Raw genomic sequence first — 23,577 nt, 5'->3', positions numbered from 1 at the left:
ATAAAAATGGAAATATTTATCAAGCTAAGGACACCTTTTTATGACCAGATAAATCAATGGCAAAGTTCTCATGAGTCTGAATGTTCTTCAATCAACATACAAGTTTCTCATAGAAGAATAAATAAGGGTATATTTTTTTGGCTTACATGGTCATCATTCAAGTACATATTTCTTTTGAAAGGAAAAAAAAATCTGCAGTGGTCTGCAAAATATGTACATCAATAGCAGTTAAGACTTCAAATCTAGAGCACAAATATAATACTGCATACAGGCCACACATGGCCTTCTATGATATACCACCATCTGCATCTCTTTGTAATTCTAGAAAACAATAAGTGATGGCGCCTGGATACTTCAAAAACATATTTACAAAAAAAAAAAAAAAAAAGGGGGGGGGAGGACGAGGACGAGGACAAATGAATTGATATTTGAAAAGCCTACCTTTAATTTCATTTTAAAAATAAAGATATTTTGCAGACCATTACTTCAGAAGCTGAAACAATAGTCTGAATAAATCACAAATCATGACTCCAAAGATTCAGAATTAAGCAAACAAAAAAAAATCCATTAATTAATGAATAATTTTTAATTATCAAATAATAATAAAGAAAATATGTGTAGGATAAGGAATGACAGGTAGTGTAATGCTTGGTTACAAGCATAAGACTGTAACAGATCTTAAATAGCCCACAGGAAAATTCAGCAAGTTCTTCACAAAAAATATTACTTTGTAACATTTATAAAGATATAGATGTGTGATCTTTTCTAGCACAGAATAAGGACATTTTCTATCCTAAAAACAGAAATCCAAAAACCATTCTGCATTCACTTTCTCACAGTCCTAGTTCAGTAAAGCACTGAAGCATACATGAGCCAGTCTCCTGACTTCACTTAAGCTTGTGTTTTGCTTCTAAAATGTAGTTACAAACCATTAGCATCTACTCTGAAGTGTCTGCTACAAACCCACAATTTCAGAATATTCTATAAATTGTGAAGAATAAAAGCAGCACTCGCACCTCCTCTAATGTACTTAGTCACACATTTCCATATTCATTTGGATTGCATTACACAGAAAGACTGAACCATATCATTACAATCTGCTAATCCACCCAATAACTTTTCCGAGACTCATGCTCTGCTCTAGTTAGCAAATATTCTGTGCATTTAAGATGCAAACACAAACTACTTTCTGATATATTTATAATTCTGTGGGATAGTATCTTATTGCAATGACTAGTGCTCATAAAGCCAGCAGAGCTGCTCACAGAGGAAGGAGGCACACAGCAAGAGGTGCCACCATTTGATTCAGTAGAAAGAAGCTGAAGATACAGGAGATGATTCACACAGAGCATTATCTTATCTGGGGCCAGACGATGTTGGTCCTTACTCACTCCAAGTGACCACTCAGAGAAGTGGCTCCGCTGAAGTTAAGGATATCCTTTGTGCAGGTAACTACTCAAAATCCCAATGTTTTATAATTCAGATATTAGAAAGTAGTGTTACTAAAGGGTCATACTCCTGTACATCTGTTTGCAATGTGTACTACACTACCATCTACTACAAGCAAGCCAATTAAGCAAATAGAATTGTTTGTGGAAGCAGGGAGAAGAAAAGGTAATATCCATTACAGATGCAGGCAGCAGGATGGAGCCCATCTTTTTTGATGGTGAAGGTTTTGATGTACTATTTATTATGCACATTTTTTATGTCACATCTCTGTATTTGTACTCCATCTTATTTCCCTGCTCTTTAAAGATCTGTTCACTCAGCAATTGTCCTCCATAAAGCGACAGTATTATTGCTATGTTTTACCTACTAATATTGCTTACAAAATCTTCTCAAGGTGCAAAGCATTCCCACATAAACATTAAGAAAAAACTGTATGCAATACAGAGTAGCTGCAGAAAGTGACAACAGAAATTACTCTAAATTAGAGTCAAATTATGGACTAACATTGATTTTAAACAGACCAATACTTTACAATATTGCTATTGACAGAGCAGCAACTGTGAGGACACGGGTTTAATGTTATTCCTATTTTAAGACCATACCTCCTTTTGCAAGACCTCAAATGCTATGGATGAGATTGTAAATATAAAAAGCAGTCCATTAATTTTATATAAGCAGTTTTATATACCTGAAGGCCTACAACAACATTTCTTGACAAAATAGCCTAGCAGAAGAACTGTTTTTCTAAAGTTCAATCAAGAATTGCTTATAGAAATGACTGTGCAGATAAATATTATGGTGCAGGTGGTCTGAACTATCCATAATAGAAATTCCATTAGTTAAAATTTTTTAAGAGCTGCCAATTACACTCCCAATTTAAAGTGGCATCTGAATAATGACAAGCAATTCTCAGTGATAGAAATAGTCTACTTAATCTTTGACGGGAGACAGAATCTGTCCCCACACAAGTAAACCACTGATTTACACAAGAATCCTATCTTGTATAACACTGCAGGATCAGGCTGTAGGATCTGCTGTGTAGGAACCTTTGTTTTTCAGTAGTGCTCTCAATATATGGCTAAAGTGTATCTTTTTGGTTCCTTTTCTCTTTTTCCCAGTAGTTCACACACACCTCTAAGACAAATGCAGGAAATACTGTGCCATCTGAAGAACTCCCACATAATGCAGGGCTGACGGGGGGGGGGGGGGGGGGGGCGGGGATAAGACATGCTAGTCACTAATCATTTGAAATATTACTTGTGTTATTTCTGACACAGATATGCAGTATCAGGCAGAAGCAATACACTCATAGATCCAGATCCAAAACAACTGTAATTGTTAGAAATTATCACTGAGTTCAGGGATTTCTGAATAGAAACATCAGATGTTCTAACTAGGAAGGTAAATAACATCTCTTTTTCAGCAGAGGATGCTGCATTAGTTAGATTTTAAGTGACTCTTTCTTTCTAACAAACAATATAATTTTAATATATCTTTTATATATATTAAAAATATTTTAATTACAGGTGGTTCCAAGAACTGAGGCTACCAGATCACTTCTGTCCTGGTATTATTTTGGCTGTCAGCTCTGCTACTAAAAGGAAGCCTAGGTATCCTGTCCTGCTTTCACCAAAGTTTAAGGAAACATAAAAATAAACAACATACTTATCAGTTTTTCAAAGTTCAGGGGAAAAAAAAAAAAATCACAGGTGCACGTAATAAGAAGCAAGCAGGCTACATACACAGAGAAACAACCAGGGTCTTCATTCTTTAGTTTTTACATCAAGTTTGGAGTAGAAAGTGAAATTAGAGGAAAATGTGGCATTGGTATCATTATTATTTGGTAGGCTCCCAGAAAGCAAAAAAGCCTAATTTCTCCCCCTTCAACATCTGCAGATGTGGAAAGAGCAGATTAACTTTCCATGCACTGGTCAATTGGTCATCGAGGTGATGAAACAGATTAACAGGAGGGGTGATACCCCAGAGGGCACTGACAAAACTAACACGTGAACGGACAGGACAGAGACCAACTAGTGGACAAATCATTTTACAGCAAACACGGGGTAAGGGAGAAAATATTTCTAAACCACTCCTTGGAGAGGAAAAGACAGGGCACCTGGAGAGACGGATGCACTGTGCAAGGCGGATGAATGTCCCTGAGACATTTGTCACTAGTTGGACTGTGAGACACTGACATTAATGAGGGTGGCATTTGGGAGATAAAAGCAATATCTCTGAAGCAGACAATACAGTTTCCAGGCACCACACATGGGGACATGGTGTAATCAAAAGGGACTGGAAAATGTTCACATCTAGCAAAAGCATCACAATCGCTACTGGTATTCATGGAAGAATATGGATCAGGAATAAACGGCTTATGGTTTTGTCTGGAAGATTGGTGGGGATTGTGGGTTGGTTTTCCTCTCAGCCCAGTCAATTCCCATCACACTCCTTTATTGAAGGACTCTCTATCAGTCATCCACTTATACCTGCCTTGTCAAAAGTCAGTGTTTCATTGACAAGTGTTTTTCAGGCAGCAGACCTCTAGAAGACAGCTCTGTCGATAGCGAGTGGGGATTTACAGTAGTGGAGGCACTTGCCTGCGATTATCTCCTCTTGAATGCAAGAAGGGAGCTTGGAGATACTCAGAGCACTGCCAGGACACAAGCAAGTGGAGGGAGCAAGATCTGGCTACCCCTCAAAGGTGTCTCAGAGTGCCACTGCCACAAAAAATGGCATGTGTCTGAGAGCCACTCCTGCCACGACCCGCAGGATAGGAAGTGTCATTATTAATTAACCACTGCCGGCTCTCATGTCTCGGTGTCAGCTGTGTCCCACAGCCCATTTGGACTCCAATGCTCTTGGGTGTCTCTCTTCAAAAGGAGGAACTGCTGTAGAACTGTGATAGAATGAGACAAACCCTAGTGTCCCGGAACACACCTCCTGATCCCCAGATTCATCCTGCCACGGATCTTAGATGGTTAAATCCAAGATCTCATCCCTGTTCCCCTCCACAGTCACGTATTGCCCTCCTGGTCAGTTTTGCCCTAGAAAATAAAGCAGCTGCTTCGCCATTAAACAAAAGCCAATCAGCAGTAACAGTAAATACATCGGTCTACTGGTGCACCCGCCTACCTCTTCCTTCAGGAAGGCTAACGCAGGCAGCCAAACCCCAAGCCCAGAGCGGGTTGCGGGTGAGACCTGACCACCCGTGGCCCGAAACACGGACCGGCCCGGGACAGAGGGGCTTCCGAGGGGCGCCGGCCTGGCCCCCGGCAGCGCACGGCGGACGGCGCCGGGGCGGGGCGTGGGGCGGGGCCGGCCCGGGCGCTGTCCGCGGCGCTGGGCGCTGTCCGCGGCGCTGGGCGCTGTCCGCCGTGCTGGCGCCGCTGCCCGCCCTCCCGCCGGCCGCGGGAGCTCTCCGAGGTGCTGCACGGCGCGGCCGCAGCCGGCGCTGCGGGGCCGGGCGAAGGCGGGGCAGCCCTGGGCCCGGGCGGCTGGGCGCGGCGCGGCCGCCGCGGAGCAGGCAGGGCCCCTCAAAGCCAGCCTTGTGCTGGTCCGTCTGCAAACCCTTGTCCGCATTCCCCGCAGCGCCTGCACTAGCCTTCCTTGGCTCGAAACGTTCAGTATCTCCGACGAAAGGGAAAAAACACACTTAAAGGGAAAAAAAAAAAAAAATCCCGTGGACTAGTCGTGCACTGAAGAAAGTTTTAAACTCGGATTCGGCAGCGAACAGGAAATTGGGAACCTAAACTAACGCGGCATGTGATGAGGACAAGCTCTTTCTGCTTCCTCTTGAATGTTGCACGCAGGGAGCGCGGCTCCACGTGTGAGGGTGCCCATGTCCCCATCCTGCTGCGGAGTACCGAGCACCTCCCAGTTGTCCTTCAATACCGCCTCTGTCTCCTCTTCAATTTAAAAATTGAAAGAGAACGGGGAAGTGATAGAAGAAAGCTGACCGAATCCCGTCTTTAATCACAAACAAGCCCATCAAGACGGATTCTGGGAAAAGAAGCTGTTTTCCTAAACAGCGACTGGTGTCATAGCAGTTAAAACGGAACAGAAAAGCCTCTCACAAAGTCAATTCTTATGTAGATGAGGCGACATAAGAGCTTTTCTCTCTTCGCGGGTTTAGTGAATTTCTAATTTGCCCAAAGAAGCCCTAGAGGAATGAGGAAGAAAGGCCGGGAATATTGGGATTGCTAGTCGTAATAAACATTACCGTGCTCTGGATTTTCGCCTAGAAATACACTGAATATGAGGAGATCCAACGCCATTGTCTCAGACGAGTTATTTCTCTTGACCTTCGGCTTTGCCCATCCAGGCTGAACAAACTTCCTGCAATGAGCATCACCACTGCTCTCTGCCAGACACAAAACTTTGGTCTCTCTAGGTGACGGAAAGTGAAAGGGGACGAGAGGCGGTTTCCCCTCCAAAAGAAGGGCACTCGCTTAAGTTTAAACAACGGCCAGAAAAACGTAGGGTTAAACAAAAACGTAGGAAATATGTTCTCCTGGTGAACAGAGCAGTTTCCACAGCATTGAGAACCCGCCAATATATATCATATCAATAAAAGGAGCTCTTCGAAAGCTTGCATAGTAATTGAGATTGGAGATCTTTTTTGATATGGGTTGGCATTTCCTCATATCAATCTGACAGAGCCAACTCAGGAAATTGCTGGTAATATTCATCTGGGGAGCACTTTCATTAAACGTAATTCATTCGACTTTCACAATAAATTGAGTGACATCCTTACAGCAGAACCTTTTTATCCTTGATGAAGTGCTTGCCAGCCTTTGGTTTTCCACTTTATTGTCACATTCCTTAAAGCAGAATTGTCAACATGTCAATCTGCTGCATGAAAAAAATGCTAAAGCTGTATTTACAAAGCACCCAGGAGGTGGTTTAATGCTGACTTACAAGAAGAGCGAGCTGGATGTTAAACTATCTGATAAATCACAGCATAGCTTCACCCAGACCCAATCGGGAGAAGAGAAGCAATCCTAGGGAGGGAAGGATGGCTCACACATTCAATTTCTCCAAGTGTTGGCTATTCCGAGCAATTGGTTTCCTAACCTGCTTCACCACACTTTCCAAGACGACTGGGAAATTGGCTTTTTGTTAATTAAAATGGCGGGTTAGAGAGGGAGGGAAATATTAAATAGCTTAAAATTGATACCTCTAGATACTGACTTGGAAGATTTGGCTAGTCAAAGTGAGGCAGGGATCTTGGATTATATTCAGATGCCTCCCTAAAAGGTGAAATCTGTTTCAGACTGCTCACTCCAACGATTTAAGAAATTAAAATAATGTGTACTAAGCACCGGGGGGGGGGGAATAATAGTGCGGAGAAGCCCCTTCTTAAACTCCTACAACAGGTCCCTGGTGGTTAGGAAAGAAGGAAGAAAGCCCGAAAAAGAATGCACCAACCTCCACTTAATTAAAAAAAAAAAAAAACAAAAACAAAAAAAAAAACCTCCTAGAGCGCAGATAAGTTTGTTTCGCCTACACGAGATCCGAGTCCGGTTGCTATTCCCGTGCCTTACCTTCTGATTATTCCCCCTACACCACCGCCAAAGGGTCTCTCAAACTCCTTTAGAAAGAGGGAGCGGGATCGTCTCAAGGCTAAGTAAACTCTCTCGCACAAAAAAAGCCACTTCTCTCCCTCCCCGCTAAGCGCTCCCCCCCCCCCTTCGACGTCAAATTCAAAATTGCAAGAAAACGCTTATTTGGGGTGAAAAAAGCAATACCCGAATGCTTTCAGCACCAAATGCCTCTGAAGAAATACTGTGGGTGGTGATTATGATAGGACAATGCCTTCTGTCTCTTTTGTTTTTTGTTTTCTTTTATCTTCGCTGCCTCTAGAGGTTTGGGTTTTTTTCCTCCCACGACAAAGTAGGACACAATCAGGAACTATCTTAAAAAAGAAAAAAAAAAAATCAACTTATCTTCGCCGGCACGTGATATCTCTTCACGTTCTCCATAGCTTTCATTAACCGGAGTGAAATGACCGCAAACAGTGCGACACAGATCGAAATTAAATGTACACAAACTCTGGAGCCGCTAACCCCCTGTTTACCCCCTCAGCAAACACCGTCCCAAGTGTGGCACCGCTGAGACCAGTTTTAAACCTCTATTATTCACAACATTTTTGCAGGAAAGCTCCGCTCGGCTGCCAGGCCTCCAAACTACAGTGACGGTGTGGAACAGACCTTAAAATCCTCTCTCGGCGCGGGTGGGAGGTTAGCGGGCTGTTTCCAAGACCCTTTGCCAAAGCCACCGCCCTGTAAAACAGGGGGCCCCGGGAGCCCCGCAGTTGTGGGCACTTCTCTGACAAAGCGCCGCGCGGAGAAGCTCCCCCCGCGAAACAACCTGCTCGCAGCTCTCCGCGGGGTGGGGGGGGAGAGATGGTGGTGGAAAATTACCGCTCGTGCGCTGCTTAAATTCCGCACGGAGTTAAACCGCTCTGCCACTCTGCTCTGCTCTATGTCCTCATTTACAACCCCACCGGTGAAGAAACACTTTGCTGGGAAAAGACGACAAGCTGGGCGGGGGAGGGGGGTTGGGGCGGGCTGAGAGGGGAGGGATCCTTACCCTAGCAGCGTGCAACGCAAAACTACGACTGGTTTTAGTTCCATACCCGCTACTCCGGGTAAGGAGTACCCAAGTCGTGAGCCGAAGTCCCTTCAAGCCGGGTCGCTCGCCGCAGCAAAAGAGGTGCATGTTCTCACGTTCTCATTCCTGGCTTGTGCCGGGAAAGTGTCCCCCAGAAGCAGGCGAAGACAGAGCCTGTGAACATGCCGGGGGGCACAGTCCTGCAACCAGGCAGGCGTTTTGCCGCCGGGCGCCCCGGCTTTGCCGAGAAGGTGCGCAGGGCCCGGCCGGGGAGCGGCAGGACCGGCGGCCCGGCCGGCCCCGCCCGCACCGAGCCAGGGCCGGTCCCCTCGGCAGCCGGTACCGACGCGATCTGCCGCCTCCTCGGGGGTCATGCTCGGCCTGTCCCAGCGAGAAATAACTAGTCAGGGTCCTCGCCGTCTTTGCCAGCAGCCCGCGCGTTTTGCAGTCGCTTCTGCAGCATGTTGCTTCCACCCATGAAAAGAAAAGAAAGAAATGAAAAGAAACAGCCTGGCGGTTTATTGTCCTGTGGTGTCAGGCTGGAAATTCACCGGCAACTAGGCAGGAATTAAACGATAAGTCTTCCATTAAGGGAATGGTGTAAAACCCCGGTGTCCTTATAGACAAAGCTCAAACCTGAAAGTCTACGATCTCCGGGTGTTTTTTCTTTCTTAATATTTGCATGCTTCCTTAATGACGATTTTGAGCTCGGCACAGCACTGCTAGTTAAGAAAACATTATCCATCAGAACAGAACTAAGATGATTTCGACAGAACAACGTTGAAGTGGAGTCTCATGGTAAATAAGACCGAGTGTAGCTGTTTCAATACTTTCTGCAGCTCTCTAAATGTAAAGAAAGAAAATAACAGCAAGCTTTCAAAGACTAACTCCTAATTCCACCATGTAAGTACTCAGTTATCCGCTTAGGCCAAAGGAAATGCACTTCCACCGCATATCAAATATAACATTTTCAATACATTGCAGAGCTCGAAACAAGGCGAAAATGCTTGTCTCGCAGAGGCTAACTAATGTTCTTATCAATAAACATAATACGGCGAACCATCTCTACCCCAGCAAAATTCCTCCTCATTCTGGCATTCTGGTCGGCCGTGACCTCTATAAATTTCAGGCAATAAGGCTGGATGGCATATGGCTCTATTAAAAAGAGGGACAAAAGCAGAAGCACACTTCCCCCCCCCCCCCCCCCCCCGATTTCATTAGGAAGTCGTTTAAATGTGGGGGGGTAAAAAAAAAAAAAAAAAAAATTAAAAAAGAGCAGTGGTTTGCTAGGTGAAGAGAATTTACAAGCCAGCGAGTGTCTGTAAATGAGTAACTTCGAGGCAGCCCAGCCTCGCTGCGACTCCCCACTATCACTCAACACCGCCCAGTCCAGGCAGAGGGGGAACACGCTATTTTTCCCTCTCCCCGATATTATTAACTCCTCTCAAAAAGGATTTTTTAACAAACTCGATAGGAAGCTGGTTTAGCTGCCATTTCATTTGCCCTTCCGAACAGGTTGGGTACTGAAAATTTAATTCCTGATTGAAACTGCCCTAGCCCACACAGAGCGAGGAGCACACACGGATAGGCACAACAAAAGTGCTGCACCTGGCTGGCTTGTGGCACCGCACTGAAGCTTTAATCAAAACTTCATGCTTCGACGCTAATAAACAGTTTATTATCACGCGATGGCCTAACGCGAACTTTCAGAGTCGCTCTCGAAATATAGAGAAGAGGGAGAGATGGGCATAAACGTGGAAGTACCAACTCAGAAAGAAGAATCGGCTTAGAATCGGGTTTGACACGGAAATCCTTCAGATCCCCCCGAGTGTTTTGGCAGAACACACAGCCCAGCCGAAGAGCGCATCCCCTCCCCCTAGCTTATCTTTTATTCGCGGTTTTTTTTTTTTTCGGTATCCTATTTTCGTATTGTTTTGACGAAAACGGGAAAATCGTCCCCTTTACTCTGTAATGCCAAGCCCTCTGGAAAAAAAAAAAAAAAAAAAAAAAAAAAGGCAAGCATTCAGGTAATGAAGTCTGTAACTAAACGGTAATTGAATCAGCATAATTTGCACACTGAATGGTTTTCAAATGCTCCCAGTTTACAATTAAAGGAGAATTAATGCGCTTGTTGTTCAGACCGCAGCGCATTAGAATAAATCCAGCGCTGTTGTTGTAATGAGTCGAGAGCAGTTTAACTGCCAGCAAACACATTTAAAATTTAACACGACGTATCGATCTCGCTCCGGCTTTTTGATAAATTATTTGCCACGCACTTTTCTCCCCGCTCCCCCCGGCTATAAAATTCGCGGGGAGGAGAGACGCCCGCGGCAGCCGTGGCACCGCCCGCCGAAGGCAGGGCCCCCAGCCGGCACCCACGGCCGCGGGACGGGACGGGACGGGACGGGAGGGGAGGGGCGCGACCCCCGGCGCTGCGCGGCCGCGCTGGATGCTGCGCGGCCGCGGGAGGCGCGCGCCCCCCCGCCCCGCCTCGCCCCGCCCCGCCCCGCCCCGCGCCGGGCCCGCTCGGGATTGGCTGCTCCGCGCCCGGCCGCGCGCCGCCGCGCCGCGCCGCGCTGCCCCGCAGCGCCCCCAGGCGGCGGGTCCGCCACAGCGCAGGGAGCGGCGGCGCAGGCAGCGCCCGGCGGCCGCGGAGCCGGGGCCCGAGCCGGAGCCGGGCAGGGCCGTCGCCTCCCCCGACCCTCTGGGCGGCCCTCCGGGAAAAAGGGGCTTTCCCTCCCCCGCCGCCACGGGGACGAGCTCCGGCCAAGTGCTTGCCCGCTTAACGCACGGCAGGGCTGCGAAGCAGCAGCCTGCCTCGGTTTTCTTCCATGCGATCGTAGAGGGAGTAAAGTGTGCGTTAAAGGAGATAACGCCGCCGTTCACGCGTGTTCCCCCGGTAATCTTAAAGGAGATTTGCTGAGAAAGCCAATGACACTTCACCCGGATAACACCAGCTGTGCTCGTCACCGAGCGCCTCTGCCGCGCCGCCCGTAGTGGCACACTGCGGGGGGTGGTGGTGTCCCTTCAGGAGGGGCTCCCACCCTCAGGACGGAGCGGAGGGCAAAAAGTTGCCTCCAGTCCACAGCCTGGATGGGCGATCCCGCGGCGGCGCTCCGGTGCCCCCGCCGGTACCCGGGGAGCCGGCCCGGGAGGTGGCACCGGGGGAGCCGGCCCGGGAGCCCCGGAGCCTGCTATCGCCCGGCGGCGCGCCCCTTCCCCGCGGAGGAGAAGTTGCGGGTCTGCCCTCCCCCCCGCCTCCCGCGCCCCGCCGAGGACTCCCGGCCGAGCCCCGCACCTCCCCGCCGCGGCCCCGGCCCGACCCCGGGAGGACGGGGCAGGGCTGGCGGCGGGGCGCCGGTAGTTGCCGTGAGTTTGTTCGTTCTCCGCCAGGCTGGTGCCCTCCTCCCCGCCGAACTGCCCCCTCCCCGAGCCGTGCGAGGGGCCGGGGGCACTCACCAGGTAGAGGGTGGGCTGCAGCAGAAGGACCGCGTACCAGTACACAGCCTGCATCCTCGCCGCTCAAACTTCCCCCGCGCTGCCTTCGCTGCCTCTTTGTTCCTTCCAGAACATAGATCCACCTGACATCCACTTTACAGAACAAGCAGAGCTCTCACCAGCCTAGGCAAAAATGAAATTATAGACCCCATGACCACAAGACAAGGTTAGGCTTGAGACAAGGGGGGAAGAGAGGTGTGTAGGGAAGGGGGGGGCGGGAGAGAAGGAGGAGATGGGGTGTGCGGATGGGGGTGGGGAAACAAAAAACGATTAAAATCGAGTTAATCCAGCGTCAGAGCAAAGTGATCGCACAGTCCGGGCTGGCTGCAGAGCGCCTGTAGGCAGCGCTCCCCGGCGCTCAGCCCTTTTACTGGGCGGAAGAGCCCCGTGGTGTGGGCTGGGACGGCCCGGGGGTGCCACCGCCAGCCCTGCCCTGCCTGCCCTGCCTGCCTGCCTGCGCGCCCTCGGCGGGCACCGGGCGGCAGCCGCCCGGCAGCTGGCCGCGGAGCCCCGGCAGCGCGCCGGGGAGCGGAGCGGCGCCGCCGCGGGGGGAAGGGGCAGGGGGAGACGCCGGGCTCGGGGCTCCGGATGCTCCCGGGCGCGTAAAGCCGAGGCGACGAGCCTCGCCCCCGGGACGCCCGAGCAGGCTCCGCGCGCCGCCGCAAGCGCCCACCCGCCCCCCCTCCGCCGCTCCGAAGGCGCGCCGTGCCTTGCCCCCGGCCGGGACCGCGCCCCGGGGCGCCCCGACGGGCGCGGACCCCCATCCCCGGGCCCAGCCCTCCTCCGCCCCCGCGCCCCGCGGACAGCCCCGCCGCCGCGGGGGGGCCACGGCGGGGATACGTACGGCGTGGGGGGTCCGACGGCGGCCGGGACTCCGCGGGGCGCTCCATGGGCGAGCCTAGAGGGGCCGAGCGCCGCGGCGCAGCCCGCCGCCCCTGCGCATCTCCTCGCCGCGCTCCGCACCGAGGTGTCCCGCGGCCGCTGGGCATCCGGCGCAGGCACTGGCGGGGCGGCTGGCAGGCTCTCCCCCCCTCGCCTCCCCTTCTCCGCACACGGCCGCGCTCCGGCTCCGCCGAGCAGGACACTTACGGGAGGAGGGAGCTGCCCGGGCTGCCCGCTCGCCTTCGGCGGGGGGCGCGGGCAGGAGCGGCGGCACCGGCGCTCCGGGGCGTCCAGGGCGATTTATCTCTATTAAAAATGACTTATTGGCGAGGGAGCGGCGAGCGCCTGCTATTTAACTCCAGATAAAATCTATCTGCAAAGACCTTGGCCGATCATCTTAAAATAAAGCGCTGGAGCCGAGCACTGTCCGAGCCTCACTGCTTGGGGAGAGAGACAGAGCAGTGGAGGGGGGAGGAGGGGGGGGGGGGGGGGGGGGGCTTGCTTGGCGAGGGGGGAAGGGAGGCGGGAGAGAGGGGAGTTTAGCGGCGTCCCATCCTCTCCTCTGAACGGGGTGATGAATCAGAGCCCTCCCCGGGCGGCGTGAGCTGCCTGGCGCTGCCCGCCTTGCTCGCCCTGCCTGCCCTGCCCGCGCTGCTGCCTCTGCCTTCTTGCCTGCCCTGTCTGTGCTGCCTGCCCTGCCCGCGCTGCCTGCGCTGCCCGCGCTGCCCGCCCCGCTGCCCGCGCTGCCGGCTGGGGCACAGCCCCTTTCCCTCTCTCCGCCAGCCCGCGGGAGCCGGTGGCTGCCCAGCGCCCGGAAGGAGCCGGGGAGAGCTCCTCTTCCCCTCTCCTTCCCTTTCATTTCGGTGTCCCACCGCCCCCCGGGCTGCCCCGAGTAGCGCCCGCGCTGCCCAGGCCGGGCGCTGCGGTGAGGGGCCGCGGAGCGGGGCCGGGCGACGGCCGCGGGGACAAGCCCTGGGATTAAAGGGTCGCTTCTCCCCCGCGCGCAGGAACCTGGAGCTGGACAGCCCCTCGGAGGGAAGCGGGAAAGCTCGTCCCTGGCCCGTGCTGTGGCGAATCCCGCCAGCGGTCACGCAAAGGGAAAGGTCTCGTCGACCTTGTTTTCCTTCTTCTTCACAAGGAGCCCGACGGGGTTTTTCCTGCCCTCTTCCACCCCCACAAACCGTATCATTACCAGCGTGACACTGGGACAGGGTGAAGGGGAGGATACCAACAGCACAAGGCAGCCTTACCAGATGCCCAGCCTCGATAGCAAAACTCAAGATTTATCACCTCCCAAAGGGGAACCAAGAAGCAAGCCAGCATGCTGCACAGAGCGGGAAATGAGAGAGAAAAAGAGGACTTCAGCTGTCCTGCCAAATCCTTGCTGCTCTTAGAGCACGTCCTGGTAAATAATATCTGCAATCTGAGGCTTCAGTACCAAGCTGTAAGATACTGTTTCAATTTGGGGGTCTGAGTTTAGAACGCAGTAATAAAAAGGGAGCGGGAAAAGGAGGGGGGAAAGGTAACGAGTCCTCTTTGAAAGAGCTGCACCAGAGCCTCCCCCATGGCCATTTCCACTCCAAACACCTGGAAGATGGACACCTCCATATGTCTCCAGCACCATCACTCTGCTAGACATGTGGGATGCTCACGTCACAGCTTTGAACAGAAGTGTGCAGCCTGCGAGCAATCGTGCTGTCATCCTGCCCCTCCAGACAGCCCCTGCATTACAGCGCAGGCTAAAGCTGCCTAGGGACTTCTTGCTTCAAATGGGTAACAAAAAAATCACAGCTAACTTTCCCCTTTCAACTCCCTCCTTACTATCTATTCCACTGTTACTTCCCTGTGAGGAGCTTTGTCCACACTTAATAATCAATCCAGATAGATGGATGGATGGATGGATGGATGGATGGATGGATGGATGGATGTTGCTCTTTTTGCATAGAACACACTTGCCATAAACTGCATGGAGCGTACTGTTGATCTTTGCAGTAAGCTGTTACATATTTAGAGCCAACATGGTTACTCTTACCTTAGATATGAGATTGCCAGGTTAATATGGAGCAGGAAAAGCAAATGCAAAATCTGCCAGATTTCAGTGGGTCATGTTCCTGATTAAGTCGTCATCTCTTCAAGAAGGAATGATTCAGCTCTACTGTCCGTGTAACTTGTTTCAGCTTCTCCAAGGTCTGATCATTAATGTCTTCATATATGAGGTGACAAGGAAGTAGTCCTTGGAGAAGAATTATTCCTTCAGCTGGTCAGAGAGAAGGCCCTCCCAGTCTTTCTTTCAGCTTCTTATATCTCATTTAGCGGAGCACTGCAGAGGCTCTATTGGAGTCATAAGCATGGCTCCTTTTTACTACAGCCCACTAAAACTTTCTCCCCCTGTGAATTCAGCAAAGTCTTCTATGAACAGCACAGTCTGTGTGTTGTCTTCTTGAGTTGTCAGCAGGCTCCTGAGGTGAAGTTCTTAAGGGCAGACGAACCTGTTTTGTGTCATGTTGGGACTGATCCATTGGCTTCACTGAGAGTTTCTTCACTCTTCAGCTGACCTCCTCAGCCAAAGGCCACTGGGACAAACCCTTTAACTACAGTGGAAATGAGCTTTCCTTCAGAAATGCTGTTTGGACTGCTGCTTCCCTCCATTGTCACTCCAGAAGAAAGGAGCAAGAATCATATGGGAGATATGGGAGCCTGGACTGATCTTCTTCATTTAAAAAAAAAAAAAAAAAAAAAAAAAAGCAGGCTCCAAAGTATTCCAGATGTGAACATGTGATACTTTATTAAAGGGAATGCAATGCTTATGAAAATCTGACATTTAGGATTTCTGGACACAGTCTTTTGACTTTTATCTGATTCTGTAATGTTGGTACAGAAGCTTAAGTGGAATATTAGATTTTTTTCAAGTTAATTTTAATTTCAAACATTTGCATACTGTTTGTAATCTTAGCAATAAGGATCCCAGCAACGTAGTGTCAGCTAGCAAGGTTTTAAAGAATCACAAAATCTGGGTTTACTAATGGACTTTAAAAAGACCAATTAGACTTTAAAATGCAATTGGACTATTTTTAAGGATTTGAAATACATTCTAACCTTTAGACTTCTTCCCTGTTACTGTGAAGATAGCTTCCTGGCTTGCAGAACTGAAAGGATCACAATCAGAAAATCCAAAGACAATGGCAAGTGACTAATAATTGCTACAGGTTCCGATGGAAGATGGGCACAGTTTAATTGCTTGAGGCGCTAGAAGAAAGTACAATACTGTAATGTTAAATATCAAATGGCTATGCTAAATTTACTGCACTGTGTAGGTAACCTGACTAAACATGGACAATTATGGATTAAATAAAGACAGTAAATAGAACTGAATTCCGTGCAATACTATTCATATAGGCCATGTTTCTTATTTTGGAATACTGCTCAGAAAAAAGAAAGTAAAGCAAAGACAGCAAAGGCAGGCCAGAGTACTAAGGGCTGAAGCAAGTCTAAGAAGATGAAAACCCGATGCAGCTTAACAACCATTTTTCAGTCTGCTCTTAACCAGATTTTTTTCTCGGTGTTTCAGGGTTACAGCCAATGCCATGATTGGAAATTCTGCCTCTGTTAAAGTCAATGGAAGTTTTGCCCCAGCTCTGTAAAGGATATATTAAAATGTTAACCATGGCTGTCTTGAAATAAAAAATCAGCCTGTGCTATAAGCAAATATCATCTCATCTATATGCATGTTGAAGTACTATTGAATTCAACTGGAGTTGCATATGCACTACAATGACAGATTATGGCCTCCACAGATTTTCTATATTTGTACTATACAGTGTACAGGACAGATGCCTCATATCACTCATGTAAATAATCTTACTGAAATGTTCTTCATATTGCCAACCATTAATTCATCAGACCTTCTCTTCTTATCCCTTCCCCTCTTCACATTTTAAATAGATTTCTTTTGTTTCAAGGAAATCTTCCTGTTTGAACAGAGTATTTTTATGGTTAGTATAAATACTACAAACAGAATCACTTGTCACATTTTATTTCCATTCTTTCAAGGTCAGAATATGACTGTAGGTACCATTCATATTTCTAAATACAAAAACATCTCTGAGATACTTTTATTTTTATTATATTGATTTCTGCCTACTTACAGTCAAAGACATACCACAAAGTGTTCGTTACTCTGTATTCCATATGGAAAAATACAGGAATATTCCAACAACTTCAAGAGAAATGCCTTGAATTCATGGCATTCTTGAATATTTCTCCTGTTGCTATGTCATGAAGACTCACACAATGTTGGAGTGAGATGTGATGTTCAGCATCAAAGAAAACTAAAAGGTAATGTACAAACAGCAGCATCTGGATCACTCAGTGCTTCTGTGACACAGATAGGAGCAAGACTACATGCTTCACTACTTACTCCAGGAGAGACTCCGTGTGCACATATATACTAAGGATTTTTCCCAAAATACTTGAGATGAGGTGAGACATAACTTCTTGTCTACATGAATAAAATTTACAGCCACGTTTATCAACAGGATTTTCTCATTAATAACACATTTAAATCCAAAAAGGGGAGGGGGGAGGAGGGGTGGGGGGGCGGGAGGGAATCTCAAGATCACTAATATAAGTAAAAAAGCTTTCTGACCTTCTTTGCATAGGGACTGTCTTTTCTAACATAATATGTATTATAGAGATCTGTATTTTCATTCTGCATTTATTTCATCCATTAGATCTTGACAATTTTCTGCAGTGGCAAGATAGGAAATAGAAGAGTTTTAATAATACCCATATGAAAAGAAAAAAAATCCCAAACCTTAAAGTAATGGAAGGAGTCTGTACATTGTCCAGAAAATACTAAAACTGAAGACATAATTAGATTTCAAAAATAGTGTAGGACTAAGTGAATTTCTTAATTAAAATCCAATTATTGGAATACTACCTGATGGCCACTCCAGGGATTATTAACTGACAGCAACACTTGTTGAAATAATAAAACTTGATAACAAAAGTTTTATTAAAATCTCTATGTGTATGTGCATGGTTTTTAATCACAAAAATAACACTATGTATATAATGTCAGATGGGAAGGCTTTATAGAAGAGAGCTAAAATATGAGAGTAGGAATTGATGTGGGAGAGTCTGCAGGGCCACTTGTCTTTTCTTTCTGTGTGACGGTGAGGAAGAAAGCAGGGAAGTCCCCAAAGACTCCTTGGACTGCCTGCAGGGCCAGAGGAAGGAGGGATGCTGGCAGCCCAGGCCAGCATCAAAGCACCTGCTCTTGGGCTCCTGGGAGCACACTGCTCTTCAAGGCTTGGGTCAGAAAGCTGCACAAACCCTAAGTATTCAGGGAAGAAGGTCACTTTATGGAGAATGAAGAAGAATGGCAAAACTTCTCTCTGAAAGCCTGTCAGGGTAGGGCATCTTGGCTCTATATCACCTGTGCCAAAATGACACCACCTAGCCACACCTTCTGAGGCAACATAATCAACTGTTCCATATTGTAAGCAGGAATAAACTTCCTGAGCCAGAGTTACTGTTACAGAAAGGAGATCTCCTAGTGTCTTTCCCTCTGTCATTTTTTCTTGTTCACACTGTATTGGTTACATATGCTCAACAGCAGTGCTGTGCAGATAGTCCCGAAAACGGTATTTACTTATGACTCTCCAGAGTGCCTGCAGCAGAAGCCAGTCAGGGCAGGACGGTTGGCTGCACCGCAGGTCGGCCTCTCCCATGGGCTGGAGCAGTCACACCGAAGGCTCTGAGGGCAACTCCTTCCACACACCCCTCCATCCCTTGGGTTTTGTGCCAAGCATGTTAGAGCAAGGCCGACAGGCGGGTCTTCTGGGTCTTCTGCTACATGCTCACCCATCACGGGGAGCTGGGCTGGGGCTACAGCTTTTATACACTGCAATAAAGAGCCTCAGAGCTCTGCTGACATCAAGAAGGTAAGTACAGGGGGTGATGGACTGGAATTGCTGGTGTCCAAAAGGAAGCTTATTGCCTTTTAAGAAAGCAGCTGATAAAGGGATAAATGATCTTGGTTAGAACAGCCCAAGAGCTGAGCTCAGACACTGGACTCCATGCCAAATACTGTTTCCACTGGCTGTAGCTAAGAAGAAATGGGCTCCTGGGTGGGTCTTCAGTGTGATATGTGGAGCTCTGCGTCCTTTCAGGTTGCTTTTACTTTGTGGCAGGTTTGTAAACTACCTGCCACACTGATTTTGCCAGGGGATCAGTGAGTAGCAGAACCTGAATAAGGGGCTATTTTACCTTTCATAATGACATAATTTAGTATCATTTTTCCTACAAGCAAAATGAGCTATTGGGTAGCAAACCAGATACAACTCTGCCTTTCATGTTTTAGACCATTAATTTGGGCGGCCAGTCCGTTTCTCTTCAGGTAAATGAAAGCTTTGAGACTTCCTTCAAACAAGGTGGAGTTGAGCCTTTGTGAGAAGTCTTGTTTGGATACTTTTTGCAATGACAAATATTTTTAAACACAGGTTTTGTCTAAGTCCCTCATCTAGTAAATCATTCCATGTGGCCAGGTGATAGGGCCAGCAAGGAATATCTTTAATACCATTCAAGGCTGTTTGCACTTCAGGATCAGGATTTTACATTGCAACTACAGTAATTAGGGCTAAAAAGGCCCCAACAGAGTTTATCTTTTTTATTATCTAGAGGGGATTCTCTTAATCGTATGTGTAAAGGATAGTCTTCAGTCAGACATGAGTCCACTCAGATGGATGTCATCTTGTCACTTTAATCAACTATGAATCACCTTCAATATTTTCAGTACTTAGAGGATAAAAAAGAAATGTAAGAACATGGGAAGAAGCTATTTATTTTGTAAAACCATGTGAAAATGTGTCAAATTTCACCTGTAATAACAATACGATAATCAACTACTTCTGCTTACCCAAGCCTACATTTGGTATTAAACCAAAGTGAGATTTTTTGGACCAGAATATTGTGAAATGGACAAATCTTGGAAGAATTTTCACCTTTGATGAAAACCTGAAATGGGTTTTCATCTTTACTTTACAAGGGAAGAGAAAGCTTCAGGCAACATATCAAAGAAATTACGGAGGAAATGAAATTCCTATTTTTGCATGCAGTTGCTGCTGAGGTATGAATACTTGGCTACAAACAGAGAGACAGCTGTCAGGATCACCAGTATTAATGATTACATGTTTAAAAACAAAGGGATGTTGATTCATCGAGTTACTTTGTTGTGCCGTTGCAATAGCTATACTGCACACAGATGCATTTCTATTTTACTCTTGAGAAAACTTTACCAAAAAATTGCTGGGAAGCGAAGACAAAAATCAGAAGAAAGAGGAATAACCAATTCCCATGGTTTACATCATTTAATATAAAAATTCATGCTTTCTCTGTCAAAGATTGGGGGGGCGGGGGGGTGGGGGGGGGTGGGGAGGGGGAGGGCGGCTTAATTACACTGGATTATTACAATCTTCCAGTGCCACCTTGTGGTTTAGCATAATACTGCAAAATGCCTCCAACATTAAACTCCAAATTTGCCAAGCATACGCAGCCAGTTATGCAAGCAGCAGTCCATAAAGTTAACACAGTGAGAGCAGGAAGACAGCTTTTCATCTTATGTATTGAACAACCTTCTGCCCCTGCTACAACAAAATGCCAGCTTTTGCTGTTACAGACATGGACCCATCGCACCTGATGCTAATATTGGGGTGTTAATCAAGGACGTGACCCAAAGCAGTATTCAGAAAGACTCCCAGGGAGGTTTTGCAACAGGCCATGCCAAAGTACTTTAGCATTGCTCTATGTCTACACCATGTAATTTAGCACCAAGGATATAATTTTTGGCTTAAAGCACCGTTCTTATTTCACAATGTAACTGAGTGCATCACCGTGTGCAGGCATCATCACATGCAGGCCCCTACTCCAGTGCTTGACCACTCCCACTGTGAAGATCTGTTTCCTAAGGCTGCCAGGATTTTTCTTGCTGCAATCAGAAGCTATGTTATCACACTCTCAGCAATGGGATCATGGATCCTGAGCAGAGCCCTTCCACATTGCTACAAGAACACCACCTTGCACATGGACACATAGTTCCTTTCCACCAACAGAGAAGTGGACTTCTTAAAAGTGGAAGTTAAGATATATACATCATCCAGAAACAAAACTGATCCATTTCATTGACAAACATCCCAGAGGACATAACCTTTTTGAAAAGGAAAGGCATATATTTGAGAAGGAAAAGTGTACCAGGCAAAGGGGTGTCAGTGGCAATGGCAGTGACACAGCAATAGCTGCAGACCAGCTCATACTCAGACTGGTATTGTGAACTGTGATTCATGGATGAGGCAGTCCAGTTCCCCAGGCTGGTTCATCCTGCATCCTACTGTGAAACTGCCAGTCTCAGCTGTACAAGACTTGCAGTGACGGCAAAGACATTTGGAGGACATCAAAAATTAAACAAAGGGGAATCAAGTGGCTTGATTTCTATCAATTCGAAAATCCATTAAAACCTCAAATGACACATGTACAAAAATAATCTACAGGTTCCTAAGGCAGAATTTACTAAGATCACAATCAGTCCTGGATAATTATGTCTCAGATGATCATGCAGTGCCAGTAAAGTGTTATACAGCAGGCCTTAAACTGGGATTCCTGTTTTGGAGAATCAACCATTTACCCTACTGACAGATCCATCTTTTACTTTTCAGCCTATATTCCTTACAGATCTGTGCTGACAAATCTGTTGTTTCATGTCATCTGTCGATAGTATATATTATGCCGTTTTCAAAGGTGCTGAGCTTATGTAGTGTACCACTCATAAGGTAATAGGATCATAAAACATAATTGTAAGAAGCGCATTTTCAGAAGATTCATCTTCCTCTTGAGGACATAAGATGTGTCCATGGTTTTATATCCACACATAGATTTAAGGAGACTATCAGATGCTGACAGAGGCCTGATTTAAACAGCAATTGTGTTTAAATCTAGCAAGGTGGCCATGATCACTCCAGCTCCCCAGGTAAATTGAGGCTTGCATTTTGTCTTTACAGGTCTGGAGGACAGTAACAAGATGAATGACAACACTCTTCTTAGCCAAGCACATGCTAACTAAATAGGCACCTATGTACATGTCAAAACTTGAATACGCTATTTTTTTCAAGTTTGGACATTGCCACATTCAAATATATAGTATATAGTAGCTATTCTGCAATAGCAGTAGACTGTTTAGAATGCAATCTGCTTTTCTGAGCTGGCTAGTTTCAAACACTGCAGTAACATACATTGACTAAATTTGGACTCTAGAGATCAGCTAGTCCTAAGGGGGCATTATATTTAAATTTAAGGCAAGGATTGCTTAGATCTATTAAGTTTTAAGTTCAACTAAATTTAAAACATTGCCAGCATGGTAGAGTGTAGTTAGATAAAACAGACTTACAGTTTTAGAACTTGTTTAAGTTTAAGCCCTTGCTGACTAAAATTTAGTAAATCCTTGAGCATGGTAGTTCAAAATCCTAGCCTGATTTAAATCCACAGATTTAAGAAGGTTTAACCAGATCCAGTATAAAGCTGGTCTGAGAGAATGATAAATAGGTAGCTGTTTGTTTTGCATTTGAGTGCTGGGCACTGCAACAGTAGATTAATTACCCTTAATTAGCTATCTCCTTTGTAGAAGCTTGGAGCAAACTATCTAATGAGACCAGAAGGAGAGCTGAAGCTACTTGATTCACTTAATGCACAGGTATCATCTGTACAATTATCTGCCCTCTGAGCAGATGGGGTGCGCTTATAGCAACTGAGCTCCTGGCCCTGCTAAATGTGACAAATTGAAGGAATTTGGGGAGACAAAATAGCACTACCAGTACTCATGGAGGCATCACAGTGCAGTCTCAACTGCGAGCTAACAGCACCTGTGCTCCTAAGTAGTCCTACGTCAGAGCAGCATCCATCTGAAGAGGAGTGAACATCTCCAGTGAATGGGTTCCCTGAGCTGTAGGATGTCCATATATTCTTTTGCACCAAGGTTATCCATCAGAGGACATGGAATCTAGCTTACACTGTGAAGATACACTACAGAAAGATCCAATTGTCAGATAATCCAGTTTCTGATGCCATGGAAAACTGGCCATTGATTTATATGCCAAATGTAATAGTGTTAGACCTCTGAAGGCTTCTAGACAGTTTCTTATACAGCATCAGAGAGGATATGGTATTTGTGGATGATGACAGTATCAATATCAAAGGGAGAAAATGTAATCTTTTTGGGCTGGGGACTAAAGTGTACTCTGAAATACCCCCAGTACCATGCTCAGAGGCAGAGAAAAGTTAAAGACGATTGAGAAAACAGCAAAGGCAAAAAGTTTAAATTTTTGAACTCTTTGGAATAGCTGAAATCTATATAAGAAGGAAAGCAAAACCAAACTAGAACTAAGTCATTGATTCATCTAAACAATTAAAGAGAACTTTTAAGATAAAACTCAAGGGAAGTCAACACTTGCAAAAAAGCACATTCTCTTTCTAACCCTCTGTAGTGTTATACCTCTCTCTCTTTCTATCCGAACAAGTGACATTCCTGTTCACCAAGTTCACAGCTCTGGCAAGGCACCTGAGCATCCAGCTGTATGGGGTATATTACTGCCATGCTATTTGAAGGGATGCTCTCCCCTCTGTCCCTCAGAGGATTCATACCTTCTGATTAAGACAGGACTATACACATGACAGCTCCTGGAGGCAGAGCCGCCTCACCTCCATGATGACCTGTCAAGGTAATTCAGACACCCAGAGTACCTGTAAACTCCCAGTCCTTTCACAGGCAGATGATACCCCTGTCCATGACATGAGGCTCAGCTCCAGAACTGAGAACAAACTTCTAAGTGCCTGGTTTCAAAGCATCCTGAGATGGGCTGAGAGTTGGAGTATCCAAAGCTTTGGGACATTCTTGATAAACACAAGGCCTGAAAGAACAGTGCTCTCGAGGACTAACTACAAGGGTCTGTTCTTTCCTCTTGGCCATAGCTAGGGAAATAAAAACCAAGTATTTCTTCTTAGTAAGGAATCATAAGATATAAATGTGTGGCATTTGATGACAACTCTCTCCTCATTGGACTAAATACCCTGGGGTAAGATTTCTGC

The 23,577-nt window shown here is 46.9% G+C and overlaps 1 protein-coding gene across 10 annotated transcripts in view; it reads right to left on the bottom strand.

Annotated features, from left to right (window-relative positions):
- NXPH1 (neurexophilin 1) overlaps window positions 1-12,859 on the bottom strand; it is a 360,999-nt gene extending 348,140 nt beyond the window's left edge. For 9 of the 10 annotated variants that reach the window (XR_012633059.1, XR_012633055.1, XR_012633056.1 and 6 more), the window contains exons 1-2: window positions 12,652-12,859; window positions 11,524-11,685 (exon numbers count right to left, since the gene is read on the bottom strand). Coding sequence is in view for 1 of the 10 variants with exons in the window: in XM_074898018.1 (XP_074754119.1) it covers window positions 11,524-11,577 (54 nt within the window). In the remaining 9 variants the exon portion in view is untranslated. Of the gene's footprint in view, window positions 1-11,523; window positions 11,686-12,406 lie in introns of all 10 variants that reach the window. The other variant, XR_012633052.1, reaches the window with a different exon arrangement.
- Window positions 12,860-23,577: the final 10,718 nt, after the last annotated feature.

Source organism: Athene noctua, chromosome 2 (assembly GCF_965140245.1).
Source record: "Athene noctua chromosome 2, bAthNoc1.hap1.1, whole genome shotgun sequence".
Taxonomy (NCBI): Eukaryota; Metazoa; Chordata; class Aves; order Strigiformes; family Strigidae; genus Athene; species Athene noctua.
This window is presented reverse-complemented; position numbering and strand designations above follow the sequence as displayed.